Genomic DNA, 8,983 nt, shown 5'->3' with positions numbered 1-8,983 from the left:
GAATTCGCACTCGCCCTACAGCCCAGGCACAAGGTGACAGGGACACAGAGCAGAGGATGGAGGGGGCAGCAAGGAAGACGCTACAGAGGGGGGTGGCCAGAACCGGCCATAGGGTGAGGCGGGCGAGACGCCCTGGGGGGTCAGGCCTGGACTGTGTGGACAAAGACAGCTGGCGTGAGGGACGGTCGGTTTCGGGGACAGCCCGCCACCAGGGACTGAGGCTTAGGGGGCTGAGGTTGTCAGATGAGGGGTTCCCAGGGGGAGCAGGGACAGAGCACAGGAGCAGGGACAGGACCCTGACTGCCTGCCTGCTGGGGAGGGGACGAGGGGACGGACGTGGAGGAGACAGCTCGACACTGGACGCGAGCAACCACGTGGGAGGAGGGCCCAGCCGAGCCAGCGCCAAGCAGGGCCTGACGCGAGGCCACGGGTCCTTTGGGAATTACAGCGACTTCTGGTTTTTCTAAACGGCAGCCCAGGGGAGGCCGGAAGGTGCAGGAAGGCGGAGTCAGAGCCCGAGATGATGTCAGAGGGGACACCTGACAGGGAGGGCAGGTGCGCAGCGGTCTGGGGGCACTGGAGTCCTTTGTTTTCGATCCTAAGGACGCTGAGACAGGACTGAGCAGATGAGGAGGGGGAGGTGGCCGGGAGACCTCAGGAAGCAAGGAGGGTGGTCTCAGTCCCTGCTGGCTGTTCCCACAGGCCAGCTTTCCTCATTCTGTCCTCAAGCCCTTCCCCACCTCCTCCCTGCCCTGTCCCCAAGGCTCTCGACACACTTCTCTAGGGAAAACAGCCCTGGGCAAAAAAATAGAATGGGAGTGAGAAAAAGGGGCTGCGGAAGAAATTCAAGTCCTGCAATGACGAGGTGGCTGCCCTGTCCCCCGCAGGCCCTGCTCGCAGCCAGTGGCCCATGCACTGCGTCCTCCAGGCTCTGAACCCGTTCGACAGCCCCGCCGCATGCACGGCTGCAGAGTCACCAGCAGCTTCGTGCCTGGGCACCGTGACCCAATGTCAAGGTCCCCGGACGAGGTCACCAGGTGCTCGGGAGGGCAAGGGCGGCCCGTCCCATGGGGAACGGCCGGCAGGATTTCTCATTCTACAGTCAGAGCCTTCTGGCACAAAGCATCATCCGGGGACCTCCTGAAACTTAGGGGAGCAGTGGCCTTCTCGAGGTGCCCGCAACACACACCCCAGCTCACCCGGTGCTCGGTCCCCTCCACGGTCACAGCCACCACACCCGGGCCCGGCTTCCTGCCGTTCCGCTCAAGGCCGATGGCTTTGCAGGGGAACCTGAGCCACAGGCGCTGGGTCAACCCCACGCGCAACAGTGTCACGGGTCAAAGAAGACAGAGCGTTTCTGCCCCAGCGGTGTCTGATCTCCGCTGGGAAAGGCCAATGGCGAATTAGAGCATCGCGGCGCAAGGCCGCGTAAAGCCAGACGCCGGGGAGGCCGAGCCCCGCGTGACTGGGCGAGCCCGGCGCTGTGCCTGCGCGGCTTCCTTGTCCTCTGCAAAGCTGTCTCATGCCATTGTGCCGCCACATTGTTCATATTTCAACCGGCAAAGACAGCACAGTTTCTTGCGCGGGGAGGTCTGATAGTGACCCAGAAGGTCACGTCCTGAGTGGCCGGGGTCTCGCGCCCCCACCACGGCCGCCAGCGCCCAATGGCGGTGCGGCAGGACTGGCTTTGAAAGTGCCTTCTGCAAAGCGCAAGAGACTGTCCCTGAAGGCACGGTCCTGCTGCCACCGGACCAGGGCCAGGCCCGTGGAACAGACTCGCGCCTTGGGGAAAGATGGCTGGAGGCCACAGAGTTCTTCAAGCCTATTTAGAAGGAAAACTCCCCCAAAGCATCCGGCTTTCTCGTCAGCGGAAGATTTGAGAGGCACTGTAAATGTCCCGTTAGCATGTTAATTGGGTTTGGAAGAAGTTAGGGAATGCAGGGGCAAAGATGAACGTCTGCTGAGAAGCGGGGCCCTCCCAGGCAGAGAGGCTGCGAGGGAGGTGCATGCAGAGGGGTCCGTGAGGAGGCGGAGGCAGAGGCGACACAGGCACGCGGGGTACGTTACCTTGGTGGGCTTGCATTTCGGGAAGGGCCTTTTCTAAGACCGCTAATGCTTTTCTATGGTAATCTGCTTGGGCTTCTAACAGCTGAGAACAGACCCACATCCAAAAACAAAGGCAACGTTAGCATCGGATGGACACACACACGGTGGCTGAGCAAAACTAAAAACGAAATCTTTTGCAAAAAAAAAAAAAAAGCTAAAATGGATGAATTTTTACAAGGTGGCAACTCTGCGTGGGGGCCAGCGCTCACCGTCACGAAGAAGTTCCCGAACTCCCCTTCCTTGGCCATGAAGCTGTACATGTCCGCGGCCAGCTGGTCCTGGAGAGGGCGGAGAGGGTGTGCCGCTGAGCGCACCGGGGCCTACGGCGCCCGGGCGTTAACCTCGGTGCGCTCCGGCGCAGCGCCCGACGCGGGCACCACGAACACCCTGGGGCGGCGGCTCCTCGCGGCTCACTCGGAAGCGCCTCCCGGGCGACTGCCCGCGGACCGAGCGAGGACGGAGGTGCAGAGCCCGGCTTACGGGACGTGCCGTACGGGTGAAACAGGGCGGGGTGGGGGGGTGTTAAATTTTATCGCCACTTTGGATAAAAATGCCTCTAGAGGAAAACAGAGAATTAGAGGCAGGGGTCACCCGTTGAGAGCACTGGAAATCGAGCAGGAGGAGGAGGAGCGGAAGAATGATGTTGCTGTGTATCGTTTCATACTTTTGACATTTTTCAACTCATGTAAATGAATTACGTAAAAATGTTTAAAAATTTTTTTAAGTAATGTCTTAGGCAACTGCATATACATATATCTTTCTGATGTTCATATATCCTCATACACATGTTAGAATTTCAAGTATGTGTTTTTAATGTGCTATGTTCTAATTTTAGCATCAAGGTACATAAATTAACGTGAAGGCCTTGTTTACAGAAAAAAATTAAATCTGAAAATGCTAAGTAGAAATAACAAACATACTTTTAGAATAAGCGGAAAAGCAACAAAGTAAATTCATGGGTCCCCATCCCACCTCCCCTCCGCCCAAGAAAAAACATAAAAAGAAGAGAAAGAGAGGAAGGGAAAGGCAGATGAGGTAAAAATGGCCCATACTGATAATACTCTCTGGGGGGACTCACTTCCAAATCCCCAGGACTCCCGCGGATAAAGCCCCTCTTAAAATGAGCTCGCAATACAAAACTGCGAAACACTCTCACAGAGATCTTCGGGAAACAGAAACACCCGAGACTGTTAAATAAGCATGCATAAAATCATTAAAGACGTTAAAAGTAAGTACTATAAACGAACGTGCTATCCAAAAGAGCAGACTTGAAGAATCAGAACCTTAGACATGAAAAACTACAGTCCATGAAATCCAAAGCTCAACGATGATTAGTTCAGCAGCAGATCAGACACAGCTAAGGAGAGAAGCAGTGAAACGGAGCTTAGATCTCAGGAAATCACCCAGAAGTTAACGTAAAGCGAGAAAGAGAAAATATCTGCGTAAGTTTTCACCACGTGAATGCCAAGCCACGGTGTGGAAGTTTAGAGAAGAGACATCGGTCCACGAAGGACCAGTTCAAATTCCCCGAACTTCTAGCCAAATTCGTGTCCAATAAGAAGCCAGTAGCCAAACGTGGGTCAGAACGCACGTGGACGAGGCTGCTGGGAGAATGGCTGAGCTGCACCTCTTCCGAACGGGAGGAATAAGCCAGCGCGAGATGTCGCATCAGAAGCATTTATCTGAATATCATCTTTTCAAATGCAAAGGCTACTACGCACACGCGCCTTCGGGAGTGCGGCTTTTATTCTAAGCCAAGACGTTATTTTAAACAACATCATTTTACCACAGTTAACAGATCAAGATTTGCCACCTTGAAAGTTAATTTTAACATGACCTGAACGAACTGAAATAAAATGGACCTAAGGCGAGAATAAAGAGATCGTTTTTGGAAAATGATGAATAGTAAGAGGAGGAAAGCTCTAAGGTCACCCTAAAAGTCACCGAGACCCGTGCCTTTACCACCTCGAATAACATTTGGAATAAGCATCAACTTTCACAGATAGACACACGGAGAATGTGATCACTTAACCATCTAATCTAGAATTTAACTTATGAGATAAAAAAGTTATATTTCTCTCAAATTACAAACCAGTTGTCCTAGCAACCTTTAAAAAATAATCTTTCCCTTCCCCATAGATGCATTAAAACCCCTTTACTATATGTTAAATCTTCAAATACAATAATGCTTGCTCTAGACTGTCTACATTTGTGCCTACTGTGCATTGTTTTAATTGCTGTAACTTTAGGACATTTCGCTATGGTATTTTCTCCGCCCACCCCCTGCCCACCTATTCTTTATTTTAAACAAGCTTAGACATTTTTGTCAAGTTTTTAAAAACTATCCTACTTGGATTTTTTAAAATAATGTTTTAATCTGGTTATAAAGGAAAGCAGGGTCTTAGAAAATAAAGAAGAAAATAAAAACAACCTTTCATATCGTTCAGAGTATGGACATGAATTATACACAACATTAAATAATTTGCAATATATGACCTTTCATCCATCATTGGCAAAAACCAAAAGATGGCTGCCAGCACTCATCGCCGTACCTTGCACTGTTCTACTTTATTTCCAGCTTCGTCCATCTCTTCCTTTAGGGTATCTATTTTTGACGGAAGCCCCTGAAAGTTGGTTCCTGAGGATTTGTGAGCCTGGTTCCACCTGCAAAACACGCGGGTCGCCGGGACCCGAGGACTGGCTGTAGGCACCACCCTCCCAACCTGGCTCCACTTGGCGTGGGTCTCAGAGCCTGGGCGCCGGGGGGGGCTTATCCTCTGCGAGCGGAAGCAGGCAGAGGGCCGCTGGCTTCCCCCCAGGGGCGGCTGGCGGTGCTGGGCGTGCCGTCTGCTCCGAGCAGAACTGACCGCGTCCCGTCCACGAGCCCCACTGCCAGAACTCGGCCCGCGACACCGCCCTCCTGGGCTGTGCGATCATGGGCCCCGGGCGTCAAACACCCTGTGCTCCTGCTTCCGCCCGGAACGTGCCCTGTGCCGCTGGAGTCCGTCCCTGTTTCCAGGGACCCCGTGCTGTTCCCTGACCTGTGGCCGCTGCCAGCAGTAAAAGCCTCAACTTCGGTCACGGAGCTAGTGACTGATGGCTACAGAGACACCTCGAGAATTAAAAACACTCGTGAAAACTAACGTTCCAAAGATGGTATCGCCAACCAATCCCAAACGCACTATAGCAACAGGAGGGGCGCGGGGTGGGGGGGGGAGGGGGCGGCAATAACTGATCTGTACATTTAACGGAGTGGTGTTTCTCCCTGTGCCCCCAAAGCGAATAATAAATCAGTGGGGCATCTGACACTCATGGCGCCTTAGAAACGAGGAAAGCTGCACTGTCACAGATTTCGTGAATCGGTGATGAAAGCATCTGACACGTAGAAACTCAGTAAATGATAGCTGTATCTCCACAGATTTGCCAAACAGAAAGAATTCTACTTCACAGGACTCGATGGGGATTAAAAAGCGAACGACGAAGTGAAGGCCAGCAAAGCCGCCTGTTTTTCTAAATAAAGTTTTATCGGGACACAGCTACGCTCATTCACAACTGTCTGGGGCTAATTTTGTGCCACAGCGCAGGGTTGAGCAGCCGCGACAGAGACCGTCTGAGCTGCAGAGCTGGAAATATTTACTGTCTGGGCCTTTATAGAAAATGTCACCCCTGTGGCAAAGTAGGAGAAAGACGTGGTGGTGGCCGCCTGGATTCCTCGCTCTCAGAGGCCCGAGGGGAGCCACGCCGGTCGCTGGCACGCACACCCTCAAGCACAGCGCCGAGGCTGTGGCCACGGGCGTGAGCCCGGGCTGACGTCAGCGCAGTCAGCAGCCCTGTGGGGAGGCCGCCTGGTCTGATGCGAGTGGCCCCAGACGCAGCAGCATCTGACCCGAGGGTGACCACAGCCCACGGCGCTCTGTTCGCCCCAGCGGCACCGCAGACCCGTCTGCTCCTCGCTCTGCCCGACGAGAGGGTGCTCTCAGCGCCTCCCACCCCCACCCTGTTCCCTGAGGACACTCAGGCTTCCTCCTTCCCTCTCCTGCCTCCAGTCACCATGGTCCGCTGAGATCAGTGCGGTCTCGCATGGTCCTCACTGCCACCGCGGGAGAGCGAGGCCCAACGGCAGGTGTGAGCCACCATGACTCGTCTAGGTCAGGGGTGTGTCCCTGTGACGACGGCCATGGTCCACGGGGCAGTGCTTCCCTCCGGTGTTGGGGACGGTGTTGGGGACGGTGTTGGCGACGAGGCTGGGGGCGGGGAGGCCGCGTGACGCCGTGTGTCGGGGGCCCTCCCGCCGGGCCTCACCTGGTTCTGACGGAGTCCCAGTCCAGCACCAGCTTGGCGAGCTGCTTCCTCTGCTTCTGGATGTTGGGGATCTCCACCTGGGAGGGAACGCACGCCAGCAGGGTGAGCTGCGGGGGGCTGGGGCTTAACGTTTGAAAGCGCAATATTTATTTATAATGTTTTTCTCTTAGGCGAAGGATTTCGCGCCCTCAATTTACTCCCCTTATTTCCAAAAGGCACAGACGACTGTCACGGCCGCCGCGCAGGAAGCACCCACCTCCGCTATGCTGCACAGGGGGTCCACAATCTCCTTCTCCACGAAGACTTCATGCTGAGACAGCTCGAGGGCCAGCTGGTTCTCAGCATCTCCGCACGTCTCCAGCATCTTCCTTTAAACGACAAGCACACGTCCACTAGATCAGGCACCCGAGGACCATGCTGAGCCAGTCCTGCTCTGTCTGACGGGGGACAGCAGACGGCTGCCGGGGACACCACCCGCCCACGTCCACCGGCCTGCGGGGCGCCGGGCTCTTTCTACAGGCGGCCGACCACCTCTTACCCCAGGAGGGACTCTTCCAGCTGAGCTGACGCCTCCTGCATGTTCTGAGCGAGCGCGGTCAGGGGCAGCTTTTTCTGGAAGGCAGAGGACAGGGGGTGCTTTTCATTATCGCTGACACCCATTCTCAGTCACCTGCCTCAGATCACTGGTTTCTCCCCCGTGCAAACTGCCCAAGTCGCGAGACTGAATCTATGTCAGTTCCCTCGTGCCTGGAACGCAGGGACGATCAGTGTGAGTGAGCCGCCTCACGAGTGACAGCGTGCGCTCCGCTGGCGGACCTGGGCACTCCGGGCAAAGGGCCTGGAGTAGACCCTTGACCGTCCTCCGAGGCCTCCCCTCCTCTCCGTAACAGTCCTGGCTTCCCGCAAGAACCTCCTTGGCGAAGCCCGTGAGCTGGAGGCAGGACCTTAACCCCCGCCCTAGACGAGCTGGCATGAGCCTGAGCCAACGGCCCACGCCATTTCCTCGCCCGACCTCACCCCTTCCCGGGTGGCGGGGGTGAAGAGCCCAGTGCAGAGATGCCCGTCCACCAGGGCCCGGGACAATGCTGGGTCACTCCAGCAGGAAACCACTGGGTGGGATGTGCTCTGCCCCACTGGACACGCACATGACGACGAGCCAGGGAAGCGGCTGGCAGCCACCCCCGCACCACGAGGGCTGTCACTGAGGAAGGGGCGGGGCGGACAGGGGAGGACCCTGGGCTCCGGCCCCTCGCCTCGAGTCCGTCCGACTTCCGGACCTTCTCTAGCAAGCCAGCAAGGTCTGCTTTCCAAGTCGGCGTCAAGACAGCTCGTCACCTGTGGCCACCAAGGGCTCCTAACCGACACGTCCAATGACACGCGGCTCGAGTTGAAGGCGTCTGGGGAAGGCTCAGCGGGGGCAGGGCCCTTGGCTGGGAGACGCCTTCGGGGCAGCCTGTGGGCACGCGGGGACCCGCTGAAGCCGCATAGGGCCTGCACTCACGTGTCTCCGGTCGGCGTCGGTGCCGTGCTGGCCTTGGAAGCAGGCCATCAGGCGCTTGTGAGACTGGTGGCACATGCCCCGCACCGCGTCCAGGCGTCGCTCGATCTGGGGGAGACACGGGCAGCTGTTAGCGGGGCTTGGAGCGGACGGCAACCTCCCGACACGGCGCCGCCTCAGCAGGAGAGGCGTCCGCGGGGGGCAGGTCCGGCCATCCCGAGCGGGGCTCCTCCTCCCGACCCTCTGGCCCGGAACAGGGGCTGCGGCCACCACCCTGGGCCTTACGGGGCGTCCGGCGGCACCTCTTGCCTCTGTGCACTGGGCGCCGGAAGCACCCCAGCCCCTAACCCCCGAGTCGTGATGACCAAACTGTCCCCAGATACTATCAGAGCTCCCCTCAGGGCAAAGTCCCCTGGGGGAGAACCACCAATGTCCCTAACACTGAAGGTTTTAGGTTCCTTAAAGGCCAAATCCACCTGCAGGGAGAGGGAACAGTCCCAGCTAAAACCGGCCATCAGAAAGGGTGGTGGCAGCAAAGCCACACACCTCAGCACCAGCCCTATGCCGGGTCCAACCTGCACGGAGGCAAAGGAATGGCCAGGCGCAGGGGAGGAGAGGCCTGGGGGAGGGGAGGCCCGGGGGAAGGGAGGATGCAGGAGAGGGGAGACCAGGGCCGGAGAGGGGGGCAGGGGCGGGCAGCGTCCAGGGCACTTGAGAAACTGCGCGTCCCCTGCACGTGGCAACGGAGCCCTTCGCACACAGCACGTCACCCAGAAGAAACCAAGCAGCATTTTTAAAAAAGAGACAGACCGCCGCCCGGGAGCAGGTCTCGGCTCCCCGGGCACGTGCTGGCGCGGAGGGGCTGCAGGCTGTGCAGACGGGAGGCCAGCAGGGGCCACGCAGGCCCCGTTGCAAAGGGGCCGTGTGCTCCTCAAAGCGCCTGGCGTGGGTGGGGATGGGGTGTGGCTGGGTGAAGTGAGGTGCATGAGGGGCCCCAGGCCTCCCAGGGGAAGCCCCAAAGTTAGGGACACCTTCCTCTGAGGGACGGAGTGGACAGGCCTGGCCCTCCTACGAAAG

General features: G+C 57.3%; 1 protein-coding gene across 1 annotated transcript in view; it reads right to left on the bottom strand.

The window, feature by feature from the left end:
- The window catches only part of ARHGAP17 (Rho GTPase activating protein 17), a 37,550-nt gene that overhangs the window by 23,407 nt on the left and 5,160 nt on the right, over positions 1-8,983 (bottom strand). Inside the window, exons 6-12 of the mRNA XM_025047278.1 lie at positions 7,910-8,014; positions 6,947-7,020; positions 6,665-6,776; positions 6,409-6,485; positions 4,659-4,770; positions 2,316-2,384; positions 2,068-2,149 (exon numbers count right to left, since the gene is read on the bottom strand). Of these exons, the coding sequence (XP_024903046.1) occupies positions 2,068-2,149; positions 2,316-2,384; positions 4,659-4,770; positions 6,409-6,485; positions 6,665-6,776; positions 6,947-7,020; positions 7,910-8,014 (631 nt within the window). The remainder of the gene's footprint in view (positions 1-2,067; positions 2,150-2,315; positions 2,385-4,658; positions 4,771-6,408; positions 6,486-6,664; positions 6,777-6,946; positions 7,021-7,909; positions 8,015-8,983) is intronic.

This window comes from Pteropus alecto, unplaced genomic scaffold (assembly GCF_000325575.1).
Source record: "Pteropus alecto unplaced genomic scaffold, ASM32557v1 scaffold15, whole genome shotgun sequence".
In the NCBI taxonomy this organism is placed as follows: Eukaryota; Metazoa; Chordata; class Mammalia; order Chiroptera; family Pteropodidae; genus Pteropus; species Pteropus alecto.
This window is presented reverse-complemented; position numbering and strand designations above follow the sequence as displayed.